This window comes from Aphelocoma coerulescens, chromosome 7 (genome assembly GCF_041296385.1).
Source record: "Aphelocoma coerulescens isolate FSJ_1873_10779 chromosome 7, UR_Acoe_1.0, whole genome shotgun sequence".
In the NCBI taxonomy this organism is placed as follows: Eukaryota; Metazoa; Chordata; class Aves; order Passeriformes; family Corvidae; genus Aphelocoma; species Aphelocoma coerulescens.
In genome coordinates this window covers 30,974,137-30,993,553 of record NC_091021.1, presented here as the reverse complement: position 1 = coordinate 30,993,553, position 19,417 = coordinate 30,974,137, and the positions used below count along the sequence as shown (strand labels likewise).

Below are 19,417 nucleotides of genomic sequence, written 5' to 3'. Positions count from 1 at the left end.
CACCCGCGGGACGCGCGATTGGCTACGCGGCGTCCTGTCCCCGCCCACGCCCGCACCGCCTCCGCATTGGACCCTTGCCCGCCCTGCGCCCGCTCCCGGCCCGCGCTGATTGGCTGTCGCGGGGCCCGCGGCGCTGCGATTGGCCGGCGGCCGATCTGGCGAGGGGTGAGGCGGGCGCGCGGCGGGGGCGGCGCGGCAGAAGCGGCGGGGCAGGGACCGTGCGGGGTTCGTCGCAATGACCGAGGTGCGGGGGGCGCCGGGACTGTGGGGAGCCGGGGTGGCTGGGGGGCTCCGGGTACCTTCCTTTCGCTCACCCGCTGCTGCTTTCCCCCCAGGCCGCGTTCCAGAAAGCTGCCGAGGAGGTGAAGCAGCTGAAGTCGCAGCCCGCGGACCAGGAGATGCTGGACATCTACAGCCACTACAAGCAGGCCACGGTGGGCGATGTGAACACGGGTACGTACCGCCCGGGCTGCCCGCGCTGGAGACGCTTCGGGAGGCAAAACCTCTCTCCCATTGCGCTTCCCGCAATCCCGCGGTTCAGCGAAAGTGACTCAGTGCCGACTTGGCACCGATTTCTGTGCGGGAGGGCACAGGCTGACCCGATAAGGCTTTGTGCAATTCGTGGTTTTTAGATTAACCCAGCTGCCGCCGTCTGAACCTCGTCGTGCAGCGAGGGCCTGAGGATGCTTTGTGTTAGCTTTGTGCAAATATTGGGATTGGGATTTTTGGAGACCTCTGTCAGTAAGTAGCTGCTCAGGCCAAGGGGTGCTGCTTTAATGCAAACACTTCTCGGTTATACAGACTTAAACAGCAAAGCAAATGATACAAGTGTGGAATTGCAGTACTGGAGGGGATGACACAGTTTATTTAGAGTGGATTGGCTGCTAAAAATAGTATTGGAAGCAAAACCAGAAGAACAGGAGAAAACTTTAATAGGAGCTGCAATTAAATATCATACTTTAGAAAGACTGTACCAATGATGTGTCTGCAAGGACACAGTGCAAAATGTTTCTGGCTACTTCTCTTGCTACATTGCTGTCGATGGCAGCTCAGCCTTTGGAATAACATTTAGAGTGAAGCGTGTCTCTATCGACCTTGTGTAACACTGGAGTAGCTAGAAATAGAAAGGGAAAAGGTCATTTCTTTGGAGTGCTGGCCTCCTAACCCAGTAGCTGGCAAAGTTTATTGAGTGTCCATTGATTTAAAAGCTGGCAGTGAAGTGTACAGGAAATGGTAAGTAATTTAATCTTTTGCCAAAGTGCGCAGCATGAGGGGGAAAAGAAGTCACTTTGGGTTTAAGATATGATCCTTTTGATGTGGCTGGACCTCAGCATTATTAGTGCTTGACAGTGTGAAACTGTGCTCCAGAGCTGTGGATATGCCACCATTCCTGCAAGTGGCTGCACTCCTGTGAAGCAGCAGCCAACTTGAGTTGGCAGAGAAGCAACCTGTGGGAGGGTGACTGGTGGGCTTTGTGCTGGAGAGGAGTGAAGCTGCCAACTGGAGCTGCAGGTCACTGTGCCATGGGAGCTGCACTGTTGCCCAGTTCCTTTTGTGAGTTCTAAGAATTGTCTTTAAGGAGAGAGAGAGGAAGTAAAATCACAAAGATTTTACATGAAGAATGCCATACGTGAAGCATAACCATATACACATCATTCTACTCAGCCACGCCACAGCCTGCAGTGAAGTGAGTTAGATTTCCAAGGTTTCCAAATGCAGATGCAGAACCATAGGTTAGAAACACACCACTAACTTGATGGTAATGAGTTCTAAGCTTTATGTTACTACAAACAGCTGTTTTCATGTCTCTACCTGTAATGGACCTCAGGGTATTTCTGCTTTACTTTAGAGCTGGTGTTCTTTAATTGGATAGCTCTTATGGGACATCAGGCTCTTCAGAAAGTACAATTAAACCACGTCATGATAGTTCATGCTCTTCTGCTCAAATGCCGCTGTCTTAAGGGAATTTGAAAAAGTCTATTTCTGTTGTCACCAACAATGTTGTAACGTATTCCTCTGAGGTGATCTGAGCTTAGCATGCAACAGCTGCAGAGATGAGCCATTGTATTTTGTCATGGTTAAGAGCTAACTAAGCCTTCAAGTGGGTATTACCTACAGCCAGATCACACAAACTAATCCTGCTGCTTATCCTGTCTCTCTCAAGAGCGCCCTGGTATGCTGGACTTCAAAGGCAAAGCAAAGTGGGATGCCTGGAGTGCATTGAAAGGTAAGTGTCTGATTAAAGAAATGAATAAAATTACCAATGGCAAACTAGTCAGAAAGGCACATGTAGTTCAGCAAGAAACAGAGGAGTGGTACCTTACAATACAAGAGTTCTAGAAGTTCAGAATACCATAATAAACTTTTACTTTTTATTGCCTCTGCAAGGCAGAAATAATCCTGAAAAATATGGCCCATGTGAAAGGGAATTAGGGTACAAAATGCCCAGCTGGCCTAAGATGTTAAATAATGAACAATAACAGCAGCAGAAACCTAAATTTGTTTTCCTGGTCTCAGCCTAGTACCCCCAAAGACTGAGCTCTCCCTCCAGCTGTTATGCATCTTCCAGTTAGGAAAGCTTTAGAAGAAACAACTGAGCTCTAAATGAGGAGCCAAACAAGTAGTCTAATCTATGGCAATGGGGCTTTTTTTCCGGTGTTTTAAGGAATAGCTTTCCTGTAATAATTGTCAGTGACATTAATAGAACTAATACACTGCTTGGTTGCTGTCTATATAAAAACAACTTTGCTGTGAAACACTGTTTTTTCATGGCTGATGGAACACATTTGTTTAAAACTTCATCAGTGGATTCACAACCAAGTGACACTCCTGGCTGCTTTGCTGTCAGGTGGCACGGGCTATAACTAGGAATTGTGACTTGTAAAAGGCATCTTAATCTGAAAAAGGTACCTGACTGCTTCCTGTGTTCTGTCCTTCAGGAATGTCCAAAGAAGATGCAATGAAAGCTTACATAGCAAAAGTGGAAGAACTAAAGGGCAAATACGGCATCTGAGGACTGGATAAATCAGCTACATGCACGCCTGAAACCTGCCTTATTTCTAATAATGTGGAAAACTGGTTTCTAAGAGTAACCTTAGATACCTAGTATGTCATAGTGGATTCTCCTCATGTCTGTAGTTCAGGAGAAATTATGTTCTTGCCTAATATACTGACACGGTATAAATTCCTTCTGGGAACAAAATGTGGATCTCATTAAAGTGCATTTGGTACTTTAGCTGTTGTGCTGGTCGTCCCTTAGGACCTCTGTGAGCTCATGCCGTAGTCGCCGCTGCCGAGCAGAGCCGTCCTCCCCGTCCTTGTGCCACTAGAGGGGGTTCGGGCACTGCCGACTCGTGTCCGCACCAGTCGGCCTTGCCTCCTTTCCCACGTAGGTGAGTGGCAACCCACAGAAGCTGGAGCACCACAGAGCTTCTCTGGAAAAGGTTGTCTCTAATGCTGTGTGTGCTAAGAACAAGGTTGCTTGATACTTATTGCCCGGAGCTTTCAGAGACTTAGTCAACAACTGTGAAATCATCTTTCATAAAACGCTTCTGGAACATGTTATTTCCCAACAACAGTGTTGGGCTTCTAGAGAAAAGGCAAATACTGAACACAAAACCTTCCCCGGGAAAGGAAAGGTTCCACAGGCAGTGGAGTTGATTCTCTTGATGCTGTAAAAGCAAAAGAATCAACTTGGTGTTGCCGTGTACTAGGCTGCAGTGAGGGGTGAATCCTGTATAGACTGGCTGAACATTGGCAAGGCTGCTTAAAGAGAAAGACTTGCAGTGATCATCAGCAAAAGTTTGCTTACAAAGCACACACTTGTGACCATCTCTAGTAGGCTTTTAATTGTTTTGGTCTGCCTAGTGTAGACTCTTAGAGCTGCTGATGATGGAAAGGGAAGCGTTTGCTTTTAAAACTGGACATACAACTATTCCAGCATAGAGCATTTGAGAATGAAATCCCAACCTTTTACAGGAATAAGGCATAATTCCTGCTGTACTGGTTAGCATCTGAATAGGTGAGGACTTAAAGCACTCTTCAGATAAGATTTATTATTGATTTATAGAACTACATAGGGATAAAGACTACCATTACATGTCTGTCTAGGTAAATACAGTTTTGTAGCTAATGATACATGGTGAGTAGTAGATTTAGAGATTACTTCACATGCTTTCAAAAATTATAACTTCCCCCTTTGCTACTTTTAGTGGGGAATGTTATTAGAGTTGCTTTTTGTCCTTTAAAATGTGTTAGGATAAAGAACAACAAAAAAAGACTATTTATTCTTGTTCCTCCTTGTTCTGGGTAAGCAAAATAAGCATTTGGGTTTTTCTGCCTGCCCTTGTATGCTCTGTTACTCGAGATTGTCTTAATTAAATTCACTTTGCGAGAGAGGGGTAAGAGCAGATGTTCAACATAAGAAATGCTTTTACCTCCTCTCTAGCCCTAAATTCCATATCTTTGTGATACAGCTCCATCTTGGCAGCTGTATTTTTGGTTATCCTTGAAGGATTCTGCCAACCTTTATCAAAACAGAGCTCATACCAGCAAATGTTCCCACATTGCTCTTGTTTGCTGGAAGCACTGTGAGCACACTGTGCTTTGCCAGCATGTTTTCTGTCAAAACAGGTGTAGTCAGAATTTTTGACTGCTGTGGAGTTGGGTCTAAAGGATGGCTGGGAATAGTAAGTTCTATATCCCAGTCCTCACTTGGCTTTGTTTCCCCTGTGACAATTAATTGTTACAGTGCTGCTCTCCTTTCTCTTATCTCTGGCATTAGGAAGACATCACCCTGTACACAGTGCTTATCCCAGAGACAGTTTGCTCTTGGCCAGGCTTACAAATAATGCCATTTGCCAAGTAATACAAGTGACTGAGGACTCTACCTTGTATGTCTTTATTTGGATACTTTAATTTTTACTGTAGTAACACCTTTCTGCTTGCAGCTTCACCATCCTTAAGAAAGTAACATCACTGGTCTTACTATTTAGCTTGCCCTTTGGCAATCAACTGTGTCTCAGGAGCAAGCTGAAAAATTCAAGATGTGGAAATAAAAGCTCTGCGGTAATTGACTACAAAAGGCAGAAGCAAAGGTACTGGTGGTGACTGCACACAGTGTTTGTGACAAGAAGCAGCAACACAAAATTTGGCTGGACAGGTAGTAACAGGGAAGAGTTGAAACAGACTGAGCTGAGTTGAGGGGCTGCTGTGGTTGTCTAGCAGCAGGATGAATGTCTGTAAATGTATGGGATGCTGGGCTGCCTAAAAATACTGCTGACCTAGTGACCGCCTAGTGCTCACAGGTGTGTGAGGCACCTGGGCTGCATAAATAACACTTGGGCAGTGGTGGTTTAAGAGCATCTACAAACAGATGTGTAGGTAGAGGTAATTGCTTTTATTAAACTAATAAGGTGGTAAAAAGAGACAACCGTTACCATATACAGCCTTGAGATCGGAAACTGAAGCAGCAAGCCTCAAACCAAAATATAATTGCAGAGCCATTGCTCTGCCTGCAGTAAGGTGGAGGATCAGATGTTTTTGATGGCTGGGCACTGCTGCAAAACAGGGGATTGTTCTGACACTCACTCAGGGAGTTGCTGCTATTTCCTCTTTGTTAGATCAAAGAAAGGCCAGCAACATCCTGATCCTCGCAGTGCTTGGGAAGGAGGAGAGACGTGCACTGAAGCCAGCCCAACACGCAGGAGGTCAGAGGCCAGCTGGCACACACACACTCAGCTCTGCTCTGCTGAGCTTGCAGTGTGCAGGACAGAACCTGGACTTTGGATATGGCAATAACAAATGTTAACTCCTGTGTGTGATAAGATGGTGTTCCTTCTATCGTGCTTCTATGATTAGCTCTTGCACAGAGCAGCACAGAGCTGGTTGGCACCCACTGCAGGTAGAGATAAGAAAGGGGATGATGTTTTCCTTGGAAATCTCTTTCTGACGGGTTTTGCTTGCTATTAACAAACATGTGAAGGTGCAACACTCCTAGCACAGATTTAACAATTCAGTATTGGTGTGTTGCTTAAGACCCATTACAGATTTTTCAACCCTATGAAGTAAATTTTTCAGTTTGATTAAAAAGCGCTCTAAGGCTGACTGCAGTGTGCAACTGACCCCAAATTCTTCAGTATTCATCTAGAGTGTACTTGTTTAATGATGCAAGCATTTTAACCTTTGAACTTATTTGACTCTGATGATACTGCTAAAAATAAATGACAATTGCATTTGCTGTTCAAAATATTTGCTCTTCCAACTGAGTGTTCAGGGTAAACAGTATTGGGCAACACCACTTGGGGGTGACTGGCCATCTAAGCCATCTTGTGAGATGGATCATAAACTGGGGAGACAAAAAGAAAGTGTATTTTGGTTGGGACAGTTTTCTAAATACCAACAGCAGTCACCCCAGAAATGGGTTATACAGTCTTCCAGATTGTCAAAGCTGTGTAGAAATAAGACAAGTTGGTACTACACTGATGTAAGACATTTGAGTGTATTCACAGTAATAAACTCAGAAGGGTAAAAGTTAATAGAACAAAAATAGAATCTAATTTTTTTTCTCCTACCCACAAGTCTATGAAGTACCTTCTGATCTATGAATTACCCAATCTTCAGCTGCTCACTTAAAGTACAAATAACATCAATCCATTTTAGATGTGTCTTCATTTATAGAATGACCTTGTATTTCTTCTAGAACCAGGGTATCTGTGAAAGTTAAACACAGCTTAGTTGTGTTATCTTTAGGGAATTCACATGGTGCTTGTCTGCAGTGATCTTTAAACTTTCTTTCCCAGTTATTCCCTGTACACATACAGTTATAAGCTACATCAAAAGAAGCATCACCACACGCTTTTTTTCCCCACCCTGGGCAGAAAAACAATTAAATTACTTGGCCAACACAGCCAGGTAGACACCTTGTTTGTCTCCATCAAAATGTGCAAGGCACTAACTTGTATTGTGTTCCCCAGAAGGCTGAGGTAAAGGTATGTCATCTCCTAACAAACAAACTCCTCTGAGTAAATTCTGAATCTGAGAGATGGACTCCCCAGCTTAACGTACTTGGTATTTTTAAATCCATTGATATGAGTTGTTACTGAGAGAAGAAATCTCTATGTGACAGCTGAGAAACTGAATGATTTCCCCCAATTTACATAGTATTAAAATATGGAGCCAAGTTTTTCTAGTAGTGCTAAAAGGCCTAAAGTTAGGGGGGGGGGGGGGGTGTATTGAGTGTGTATTTCAAAGCAGATTTGTCAGAATGGTCAGATGCAAATATTTTGAGGTATATCTTAAGCCAGTGATCTCTGAAAAAGGCTGAATCTGAAGCATAATGAGTGAGCACCCAGGGCTGGATCTCTGCAATGTGATGCTGAGGTAGGTCCAAAAACCGATCAGAAGTGAAAGCAATTTTTGCTGGGATACAATACCTATTCCTTTAAGCCTGTCCTGCTTAATATCTCTCTTCTTCTTAGACTTAACTGAGGTGGAGGCTAAAATCACTGTAATATCAGCATGTATCTAACCCAGCTCGGAGTCCCTTAGCAAGTAATGTTTGATGTGGGTGGACAATAGGACCTACACCCTGGTGGTGGGTATTACTGGGTATTATCACCATGTGCAGCAGCCCAGGCCTCCCATGCACATCCAGCAGTGAGTGGGAGAGCCTGGGGCTGCAGGGACACGTGCTAGCCCCTGTCTGGTGGCCTTCCTGTGGCACAGAAGAGGTGTCCAGGCAGGAGGCAAAGTGAAACCATCTGGCCCAGAAGCTTTCTCCTCTTTACATGCTTTTACATGCCAGGATGAGTTTGTCTGCTTGGCTGCAATAACTTGCAGTGATGGGAGCAAAATCGTGAGGTAAAGTAGTTGTGATAAGGGGCTGGTCTGAGCTGTGTGGGCCTTGGCATAACACAAACCCCTTTTTGGTACATATGCTGCTGCCTGGGGCACGATTCACCTAGGATGACTGCCTGTGTTCCCAGAAGCTGCTGGGCTTGAGCAGCTTGCCAGCAGCTTGCTGACTTTTTGCCCCATTCCAGAAGCTCTGTTTTGGCCCCACTAGGCTGAACCCAGCCTCAGCTGAATGCAGCTTCTTCAACCTGGATTTTCAGTTTACTACCAGGAAAAAGAGAAGGCAAAAGAACAGTGACAGGAGACACCTAGCCTCTTCCTTCTTCCTCATAACATTTTCTACTTGCTCACTGCTTTGAGAAGATACAAAAAAATAGCAACATTTCCCCCCCCCCATACAGATCTTGGACACCTGCCAAAGTCTCAGTCTGCAAGATACTCAGAATCGATTTGTCTCAAAGATCAGGTCAACTTCTGCCTGGAGAGGTATCTTGAACTAGGGATCTAACAAAACTGAGGGTTTAAATGCCTTGCCAGGTGAGTTGCTATGCCAAGAATTAAAGATGTGCTCAGAAAGAATTTTATTGAACAGAAAAATGGATGTACAGAAGTAACTGGCTTCAAGATTAGATGAACGTGGACTGGTGGTGCCTCAGTCACTCGTGTTCTGCTTCACCTCTAAGTGATTTCACTTCATTGGGCAACTGTTCCCTAAGCCCCTGGTGACTCTCAGATTTCGGTCCTGAACCTTCTCCAAGCTTCTGCAGGAGAAAAGCTGGAACAGATTCTTCAGTGTCAAACTTCTCATGGTTTTAAATGAACCAGATGAACCTATTTCTGTGTCGTACAACAGTCTCTGGTAATTTCCATTATTTATGAACACATTTCCCCGAAAACTTTCTCTCCAGGGATAGGATGTGAAATGCCTACTTAAACAATAGAGAAAAGGGAATTTCTAAACAAAATAATGAAACTGGCAATATACCAAGAACTCTACATTAACACAACTGAACCAAAAATACTTCTAAAGTGCTTTAAAGGTCATTTACTGTGTTGTTATTACATAGGTAATGTATTTTTCAGACAATCTTTTTTTTCTTTTAAGGCACTGGGCTCTTTTTATTGTAAAATACTGTTTTCACATATGATACTCAAAAACAGTATAGAGGCATTTTCCCACTTTTTTTTTTTTTCTTTTAAAGTCAGATAATATGTTTGGCTTGTTTTGTAATGAGACAATGAAGATAAACTCATTACATTTGAAAAAGGTGCAGAGTTCTCACAGGCTTTCTAAAGCCAGACAGCTTTACCAGAAGGTATCTCCAGCCAAACAAGTGCAGAAATGAAGCACTCACTTGTTACAATCATCCTCTCTGGGGTGACTTCACAAAAGTGACTCTGAAAGTGCCTATTCAATGCTGATTATAATTCCAGGTCAAGTTTCATTCTCATTTATATCTGGTGACACTAAATACAATACAAAACATTAAAACTATTTCTCATTTGCAGAAAAAGTACCATCCCCAACCAACCTTTTTCCTCAAAGAACAGGCTTGGCACATAACTATATATTTACTAAAGAATACAGGTATGACAGGGGAGCAGTTGTGGTTTCCAAAGTAACCAGTTCAATTTCCTCATTCATCAAGGCTTTTTATGTGTGTGTTTACTCATGTGAGCCTTACCATGGGCTTTTATAGGAAAAAAAATTATCTTGCTCAGCGGAATACTCCTCACCGTTAAAAATTAGGATTTTTAATTGCTGAAATCATTAGGATGACTCAGATGTTTTAAATGCAGATCTGTGCTTAAAGATTTTGCTAATTGTGGGCCAAATTGCCTAATGCTTTGCAGGATTGAGCCAATGTTAGAGGAAGTATAAGTTAGTGAGGTTTTTGCCAGGTAAGAGTTGGTGTAATTTGTCTGGTCCAAGTCTGCATTTGCTCAGCATGGTTACATGTAAGCAGCATTTATTCAGCTCATGCAACAAATGAGACAACAAGACCTGCTTATGCTTTTTGAGCCAAAAATAGATATATATTGTTGAATTTGGAACTTTGAAGTGGAAGGGTATAACAGCAAATGCATGCAATCAGTCTGCACAATGCAATGCAGAAATGCTGTTTAACCTGTGGAATAAAGAGCTCAGGATGTTCATAAAGCTCTTCTATCAACTGGTGAACCTAAGATGAAACGGATGTGGCAAGCATCAAGTTTGCTAGTTTTGTAGCACATTCAGAAATAAAATATGTTGCAAACCACAAACCCACAAAAATAAGTTTTAACAACAGACCTTGCAAAGATTTGCTGTGGGTTGCAAAAGCAGAAAATCTCAATTTGGTGTCTGATAGAAATATAATCCAACACTGTATACAGCTTTGTAGAGAAACATTTAAACAAAAGATTCTGCAGGAAGAAAAAGGTCACTATTTATCATTAAAATTAAAAGTATGAAAACTAAAGTAAACGTTGTTCATAACACTCACTCTTCCTAGAAATAGTGTTACAGAAAACACCCCCAGATAAATCATAGCAGGCATGAATGGTGTTTTAAAGGAAACACAGAAAGCCCTTATGAAATTGCGTTGAGATTAAAATAATGGGACAATCTGTATGGACAGATGATTAGTTCAGAAATGGAAGCTGGAAGAAGGGTAAAGTTACAATAACTTCTACCACCCCATACTGGAGAAGATCCTTCCAACTCCTTTAGTCTAGAAAGGGAATGGCCAAATTCTGACCCCTGTGCATATGAGGGAGGCTGAGAACAATGACCCGTGGGTCTGTCCACTGGACTGCAGACTCTGTGCTGGAGTCAAAATCAGAATTTGGCACTAAAACAAGAGTTTCTGATGACACAGCAACACCCAACTTTCTTGGGTTTTTTAAAAGCTGTTTCAGACCAAAAAAAAAAAAAAATAGTAATCAGTAATTCCTTAGAGGATGGCAAAACATGAGTGAGAAAAAGAGCAAAGGCGTAAAACTTTATGAGCAGAGAGGTTTTTGCTGACAGTACAGGTACAGATAGGTAAGGCAGAGCAGCCTGGTAACAGAGAACAGCGCGCACACAGCCCAAGGTGCGAGGCCATCGCTGCACCGGAGCCGCTGCCGAACTGCTTCGGGAACACAAACAGGTGCAGACACGGCGGGGACCGGGCGGCGAGGGCAGGACGGGCTGCTCCTGTACGCACCGGCGTCCCCGGGGCTGGGTCTCACCGCAGCCCATCACCGCAGCCCCAGAGCCGCTCCCGGAGGCTCCTGCGGTGTCCCGGGCGAGCGGGCAGGGCTGGGGCTGCCTCCCCGTCCACGAGTGCTTGGCACCTTGTGCTTGGCGCTACACCACAAACTGTTCCTGGCGGCAGGAACACACTTCGAGCCCTCCCGCAGCCGGTGACACGCGGGGACACGGGACGGGGTGAGGCTGCAGCGCGGCAAGAGGCATCGCCACCGCCCAGGACACCTCCTGCCCCGCGGCCGTGCTCCAGAGCGGACTTGGGCGAGTCCGTGCCACCGGGCCAGGGCAGCGCTACCCCCCGCGCCGTGCCGGGCTGTGGGGAAGCAACCCCGCTCGGCTCGGCCCGACCCAATCCGGCCCAGCTCCGCCCGTCGGGCTGCGCTGCTGACTCAGCCGCGGGGGGGCCTGGAGGGCGCCCCGGCCCCGCGGGCGTGGCGGGCGGGGGGACTGCCCTCCGCCCTCCGGGGAGATAAAGAGCGGCCGCCGCAGCCCGCCCGCATCTCTCGGCGCCGCCGGCAGCATGACGGCCATAGGGGCGCAGGTACGTCCGCCGCTCCCTCCCGCCACGGCTGCTCCCTCAGCCCGTCCCTGCGCGGCCGGGGTCGCTCCCACCCTCCCCGGAGCAGCTCCGACCCTTCCCTGAGCAGCGGGGCGCAGCCGGCCGGATCCCCTCTTCCCGCCTTCTCCGACCGGCGGCGGCTCCCCCCTCCCGGCCGCACGTGGCTCTCCGAGGGGGCTGCGAGCGCTTGGCTCGACTTTCCATTACATCTCGGGTCCCTTGGAGGGTTTCAGTGAAGAGGGGAGGTGCGTCGCCCACGCGGGTCCGCGGGGGCTGGAGCCGAAGATCCCCTCCCCCCCCACCAAGCCCCTGGGCAACTGAGCCGTGCGACCCCGGGGTGAGGACTCAGGTCCGGGCCGCCGCTGCTGCCGGCCGGAGGCGGAGAGACCGGCTGGCTGCAGCCCAGGGGGCCAGTGCTGGGAACTAGGAGCCCCCTCTGCCCACGGCCGCCGCCTCCCCCGTCCCAGCCACCGGCCTCCATCCTCCCAGGGGCCGGTGGCTTCCTCCAGCCCTGCCAGAGCAGGAGACTGTGCCGCAAGACCGTGGGGCAGGGACCTGGTTCAGCCGAGAGCTTTTGTGATGCCGGTCCCGGGCCTTGACGTGGGAGCATTGTTTGTGCAGCCAGGGAACCGGGAGAGCTTCACCCACCCTTCCTTTCTCCTGTGTACAGCCTTCCCCTGCGAGAAGGGGTTTGATGTGCACAAGTAAATATTTCCAAATACTGAATCCCACAGCTTTGTCCCTCTGGATTCATCTCACCCTGAAGAGCACTGTTAACTTTGTTTTGTTTTTCCCTCATGCTCTCCTTTCAGGCACAGCAGCTGCTGGTGCACCGGAGACCACAGAAATCCTTCTCTGAGACGCTCATCAGGAGCCTGATCATCCTGTGCGTGGCGATAGCCGTGGTCTTGTCGTCCATCTCCATCTGCGATGGCCGCTGGCTCTTTGCGAGGGGGCAGCTCTTTGGACTGTGGCACTTCTGCACTGTTAGCAACAGCAGTGTCCTGAAGTGTGTCACCAACCTCAGCCTGGCCCAGGTGGAGGGGCTGAGCGTGGGGGTGATTCCCATCAGGAGCATGGTGTCCTTTGCTGTTGTGGTTGCCATATTTGGCCTGGAGCTGCTGATGGTGTCCCAAGTCTGCGATGATGCCAATGCAAGGCGGAAGTGGGCACTGGGTTCCGTTCTCATCCTCATCTCTTTTTTGCTGTCGGCCACTGGTGTTCTGAGCTTCTCCATACTCGTGAAGGATCATCTCACCTTCACAGGTTTCACGCTGACATACTGGTGTGAGTTCATTGCTGCATTTCTCTTCTTCCTTAACGGGATCAGTGGACTTCACATCAACAGCCTCACACACCTCAGGAACGGGAGAGGCAAAATCTAGGCACAAAGGATGTATCTCTGCCTTTGTGTAATCAGCTTTGCCAATTAGACTGGAAAAAAGAGAGTCTAATGAAGTTTGAAAAGGATGCTCTGTCTTAATTTGTGTGCGAGGAGGGAAAGCATGAGTCAGTCTTGATGCCTGTAGAAGACATACCCACCCACTGGTCAGCATGGAGGGCTGTGCAGCACCAGCCAAGCAGAGACTAGGACTGGCTGCTCCTGCAGTGTGGTTTTCTGGAGGAGTGGATTAAAGCAGAGGGTGTCCCATTAAACCTGCAAAGGTTTGGAAGACTGCAGTCTATCCCACATGTTGTTCTGAGGCTTGCACAGCCTGTACTGTGTACTGCTGTGGGTTTGGTGTTGCTGTGCTTTTCCACATATTCCAGAGCCTGTGAAGAGTGTGATACAACTTTGGAGTGTCTCATGGGTTTGTTCTGGCTTGGGGATGGATGAATTCTGCCTGGCCGCGCTCACTGGTGTGGAGTACTGAAAATCTTCACTGGATCTTATTTCACCATTTTTCTTTCAAAAGAGAAGGCACGCAGAACTTGATCTGGTCACAGGTTTTGTTTCCTTCTGGCACATTCCCTTTATCTGTCCTTTCCTCGGTCAGCTTTTTTTGGGGACACTTCAGACAGAGGTGCTGTCCTGGGGCCAGGGGTAGGTGTTGGGTGATGCAGGTGTACAGGGAAGGGATGTGATGCTTTCCTCAGGCAGCCATGCATGTCCCTGTGCTTGTGGCCTCTCCCCAGTGTCACCACTCTCCTGGCACCCCTGAAGGACACATACCAACTGGTCAACCAAACTGGCTCTCTCATAACCCTTGCAAAGTTTACGGTAACAGGGCATTGCTCTTAGGTTTTTTTCTTTGTTTCTTTGGGGCAAGAGGGACAAGCTCTGCAGAGTCTTCATGGGGTGTTGTGGCTGAGCAGACCATGCAGAGACCACCATGGCTTCTGGGATGTGTTTTCGTTATCATGGTTTCCACTGGGGCAGTGGGAAATCTGCTTATCCTGTAGCTGAGAGTCTCCTGGAGCATTTCTTATGCGAGGAAGAAGCCCCAGATCCTCCTGACCAGACCAGGTCCTTTTTTTCCCCTGACTAACAGTGAGTCTGGGAGGAGAAACAGCCTGTGATTGCCTAAGGAGGGGCTGATGGGTGCAGCTCTAATCTGTCACCACTGGTAGAAATGTTGAGAGACCTGGCCAAAATTATTATACTAAGGCTGGTCTTCCTTCTGCCAATATCTGAGTCAAGATCTCTAAAATTGCTACAGTTTTGAAGTTCTCCATGGTGTCTTACGTAAAAGGAGAGAAGACCTCATTTGTAGAGTAGATTGCTCTACATGTGTTCTCCCTGTCCAACACACAGCACTCGGTTGCCCACAGTTAAAAATGCCTTCAGAGTATTTCAGGGTTTCTGGTTTACTGTTTGCTTTGTATCCACTGGTAAAGCTGCTTATATCTGTTTTAGAACAAATGTTTCTGTGTGTTTCATTCCTGTACCTTGTCTGTTGAGCAAGGTTTTATTTTCCTGTACAACAAGTTTGACACAATTTTTCACCTGAAACAAATGCATCATAGCACAGAGGCCAAAAAGCCTGTGTAGGTGAGCCATGAGTAAAAAGCTTTGTCTTTGAAAGCTAACAATCTTAAGCCGTGCCTGAGCTGAATGTGCCACACTTCGATGAATGTGCTCCTGTGGACTCTTCAGGAGGACAGTCTCCATTCCTTCTTGGATTTCTGTAACTTCTTAAAGACAACATTCCTAAGCCTGGTTTGCAATGCAGGTTCAGACTTGGCTTACTCTGGACAGTGCCAATTGTTTTTTTGCACATGAATCTGCTCATCTTTCTGTCAAGATGATGCAGAGCTGTGCTACCCAGACAGCTCCTGAAGCTCTTGTAATGTCTGGGGCTTTGTTGGGGTATCTTGGCCCACTCTCAAGGACAAGGACTTGTGCCTTTAACTTGTCTCTGGAAAACTGCGCTGTGACTGTGTCTGTGAAGGTGCTTTTGATTTGCTGAACTGCACTGTCAAAGACATACTGGTGGGCTGAACTTGAAGATGTTTGTGTGAGCTAGTGCTGTTTGCTTCAGCAGAGCCATTTAGGCCAGAGAGACCCTGTGAGGTCTGGTCCCAAACTGTTGCACCAGGACTACCTTATCTAACCAGTGATTCAGTTGTGTTGCCCATGCCAGGCAGGACAGTTCCCTACACGTAAGGGTGTCTACGGCTTGTCTAGAAACATTAGTGTAACCTCAGAGTGATGCTTTGGTGACATCCAGACTTGGAAATCACTTCTGTGTGACACTCCCTCATGCTAGTGGGAGGCTGTGCCTCCATGCCTTTCCTTGGAAGGCAGCCATAGCCAGACTGGGTTCCAGGCTGGTGCCTCCCACTTGGGTTAGAGAGAGACTGGACAATTGGCCATTGAGTTCACCCTAGACGTGGTGCAATTGTATTTTAGGATGCCCTCTGCTAGCTGAAGAAGAGGCCTTTTGTTGGGGGTAGGGAATCCTCTGGGGAAAATAGAGTAACTTTTTTTTCCAACCGGTTTTGTATAGTACTGCTCAACTTAATTATGCTGGGAAAAGACGCATTTTGACAGCTAAATATTACAAAACAGAGCTGATTGTCTTTGAGATATCCTTCTATAGAGTAACCTGTGCAGCAGTGGGTCACTGTTCATTTTCTGAAGCGTGTGGAAGTGTTAAGCAATATTCCTGAAGTTTGTTAAATAAATTGATTTGAAATAAGAACTGTAATTCAGTCTTTTTATATTTAGGTATTGGGGTGCAGATTTAAGGGGATGAGTGGAGTTTTACATAATCTCCCAGGCATCATTCCGTGTGTTTACCCAGCTAAACTGATGAAGAAATGACTGCTTGGCACTTTGCCAAGCTCTGACCAAGGGAATTGTGAGGCCACCACGTGCTCCCCTCTCCTTTTCCCTCCAGTGTGTCTGCACCAGCCCAAGAAGCCAGCGCTGCCTTCTTGTCTTGCAGAACAAGAGGGGCAGTCAGCTGTGCTGCTCCGTGGGAATTTGAGATAACCTTGTAGGCTCTTCAATGATTTCCTGCTGTTGCATGTGCTCTTTACCAGCTAAAGAGCTCTTTCCCGTGTCCTTCACCTTCCTGTTCCCACACTGCACCCCCATGTCTGAAGTATCCTTGCTCTTTTCCTTAAGCTCTGATTGTTTGGCCTGCAAGAAGTGGTGTCGGAGTACAAATGTATTTCTGTATTTTTCTCAGAGCTCACTGTATTAGCAGGTTTAGTTAAATGTCAGGAAAATAGCTTCCCAGCTACACCACTGAATTAGTTTTTGTAATCTCAAGTTAATTAGCACCTGGTGTTCCCTTTCCAACAGGAGAGGTCGTTGGCTTGTCTCAGGCAGTTTAACATCTCTTAAAAGCAGGGTAATGAACATCACTTCTTGTTAATGAGCCGTTTAGATGTAGTTACTAACTTTAATTGGACACTTGTACACAAGCCATTGCTTGTGGACGAGAATAAGGAAATGTTGATACAGGGCATGCTAGCTAGGGAGGTATCCTGCCTGGACTGTATTTTTCCAGAATCACAGCATGGTTAAGGTTGGAAGGGTGCACTGGAGGTCATCTAGTCCAGCCTCCCTACTCCAGCAGGGTTCCCTAGAGCATCTCATTTTGATTTTTAGTCTCCAGTACGTTCATCAACTGTGCTTGGAGGGACACCTGGGATGGGGTTGAGCCTCACTTGCTTCTGAAAGCCGGAGGAAGGTGATTACAAAGATACATTATGTGACTTTCCTCACCTGCTTTCTCTTTCCCTCTGCTGGGGCCTATGGTAAGCTGATAATGGCCTTTCTTCTCAACCTTCTAAGTCAGCTGGCACATACAAGAAGGGCCTCATTTCTGGGTGAAAACAAGGTCTGCCCCGGGCACTGTCCTGGAAGGGGTGTTGCCTGAATTCCTGAGGCCTCTCACCTTCACTGGACCCAACCCCATTGAATCCGTACCAACCCTTCTGAAACAGCCCATTTCAGCTCCCCTGCACTCAGGCACTGCACAGTGTAATTATTCACGGCACAACTATTGGTTTTTGCTTCTGACGATTTTGCTGGGAACTTCCTTGTTGCTGTGTCGGAGAGAAAATCCATTAACGACTTCCTCTTAAATACATTAGCTCTTCGGCTGCTGGAGCTGCTGCCTGCCTTGCTGGCTTGCAGAAGGACAACTGGCTCCTCAGAACGCCTGGAGTGAATAGCCAGAGGCTGTCACCAGTGTCCCTGAACAATGACAACTACTTGTGTGAAAGGTGGTACTCAGGTCCTATTTACTGGTAACAGCCACCTGATTTACATTGCTTACCCAGGAGCAAGTGCAGTGAAAGGGAGGTGGGTGGAGCCTATGAATATGGAGTTTGTGTTCAGTCTGTGTGCCGTCATCTCCTGCTTTTTGCATTGCTTGCTGAGATCTGCTTTCCTGTTCCTCTTCATCTGCTTATAAACATGTCAATGTCCCCAGAGCTAAGCAGCTCTTTTCTCTAGTATCCTTCAGCACAGCTAAACAAGCAAGATCCCCAGCAGTGCAGGCAGCCTTTGCACTGCCTGCCTAGGAGATGGGAGAGGTAAGAACCCATTCCCCTGTGGTGGTGTTTGGCAGCAGCTTCCTACATCCAGCGGAAACCAGGACCAGGTCACAGCATCATAACGCCAGGGGCCACCTGCTTCTGGCATCTTCCCGAGTGGATGTGCTCTTCCCCAAGAGCTGAGGACTCCAAATTCCAGCTGACATCTAGTTTTTATGGAGCCTCAGCTCTTCATACAAACAAGGCTTGTGCTTGATGTCTGAAGCAAACATGTAATATGGAATCTGGGAATAATTCCTTTTTCTTGGTTATACCAGGAAGGCCAAATAAAACCAAAATGGCCGTGTAAAACAATAATTTATGCTAGAACTGGGGGCTTTTAAATATAAAAGCCAGAAGCATTTTTTTCTGGGGCATGTAGTATGCCCATGTACAAATAGGTATCACGCTCAGCCTGGGCTCCACCCGATCTTGTGCTGGTCCTAACTATGCACTGCAGGGCTGAGCTCTTACACTGGCTTGTGTGAGAGCCAATAATTGCATCAGATCTAATTAATTGCATGTTATTGTATCTCTGAATCTGTATTTCTTCATTTATGCTGGAAGGAGACATTTGCATTTAAAACAAACAGCTGCTTTGGCTTGAAGGATGAATGTTTAATTCTCAGGGAACATACAAGTTGTTTCACCCTTCTTGGTCTCTTTCATTGGCTGGAGAGAAAATTAAGGTTATGTTTTTTTGTAAGTATCTCACTTGCTAAGTGCACTGGGACAGAGTGAACCCCCAAGGAGTTCAGAGGCTCTGCTTGGCTTGAGTGAGTCAGCAAAAAGTGAGATCTTTCATTCCAACCTTCATGAAGGGGCTTTCACTTCTCCTTTGGTCATGGGACTGATCCTGCTTCTGTTCTTCTTTCCACTTGTTTTGGCTGACTTTTAAAGGAGAAAGCCAACTTGAAACCTTGCTATTTCTAAAAATGTGAGTTTAAAGTAATTCCTTAAAACACTTCCTAGTTTACAGCTTTACATCTCATTATTTTTTTCATGGAAAAGAGGTTCAATTGTCCTACTGCTGGGTGACCTGTGTGAGCCAACCAAGCAGGGCAGGCTGGAGCAACCACGAAGCCCTCCCTGCTGCTGAGTGCCCTTCCTCTCCTGGCTGCCCTCCGTGTGCTGCTGCCTGCAGCACCTGCTGCACCAGGGAGGGTGTGGGGTAACTGTCAGCACTGCCAGAGAAAAAAATATTTTTTTCCCGAATCTCAGAGTTTCAAACAGAGCTAACAGCACTCCAAAACCTGCTTCAGTACAGGTAATTTAACCTTGAACATATCCTTTTAACTTCTCTGCATGTTTGCCTTCTGATAAAATGGCAGAAGCCTACCATGTAGGCACTTGGTGTGATTAAAAGCTCGTTGGAGCAGTTTTGGCAGAGGGGGTTGAGGAGTGCTGCTCAGGCAGCATTTGACATGCCATGCATGTTTTGCCAAGGTCTTGTAGGTGGTCAGGAGGAGGGAGAAGTGATAAACACCATTTGCTTTTGGTTGAATCATCTTTGCCCTTGAAGAAACGCAGCCAAAAATTGCCCCAACTAGGGAAATGTGGATACAAAATCAAGTAGGAGATCTGATTTCATTTGTCAGATGAATTATTGTATCCCTTTCCCATTCAAAACGGGGAAATTTGCTTAATTATGTCCTTAAGAGCATAAAGCTGTAGTAGCTCAGATACTTTTTGACAGCATATTACAGTGCACAGCCTTGCAGATTTCAGTACAGTGAGGGACTGTAGACTCTACAGAGATTTTTGATAACCACTAT

At 46.6% G+C, this 19,417-nt stretch overlaps 2 protein-coding genes across 2 annotated transcripts; both read left to right on the top strand.

The window, feature by feature from the left end:
- The first annotated feature begins 165 nt into the window (after nt 1-165).
- On the top strand, nt 166-3,235 carry DBI (diazepam binding inhibitor, acyl-CoA binding protein). Its single transcript, XM_069021184.1, has 4 exons — nt 166-244; nt 336-453; nt 2,165-2,227; nt 2,940-3,235. Exons 1-4 carry the CDS (start codon nt 236-238, stop codon nt 3,011-3,013), a joined length of 264 nt encoding a protein of 87 aa, XP_068877285.1. The 5' UTR covers nt 166-235; the 3' UTR covers nt 3,014-3,235.
- Nucleotides 3,236-11,565: 8,330 nt separating this feature from the next.
- TMEM37 (transmembrane protein 37) lies at nt 11,566-15,793 on the top strand. Its single transcript, XM_069021178.1, has 2 exons — nt 11,566-11,630; nt 12,461-15,793. The coding sequence occupies exons 1-2, from the start codon at nt 11,610-11,612 to the stop codon at nt 13,031-13,033; spliced, it is 594 nt and encodes a 197-aa protein (XP_068877279.1). The 5' UTR covers nt 11,566-11,609; the 3' UTR covers nt 13,034-15,793.
- The last annotated feature ends 3,624 nt before the right edge of the window (nt 15,794-19,417 follow it).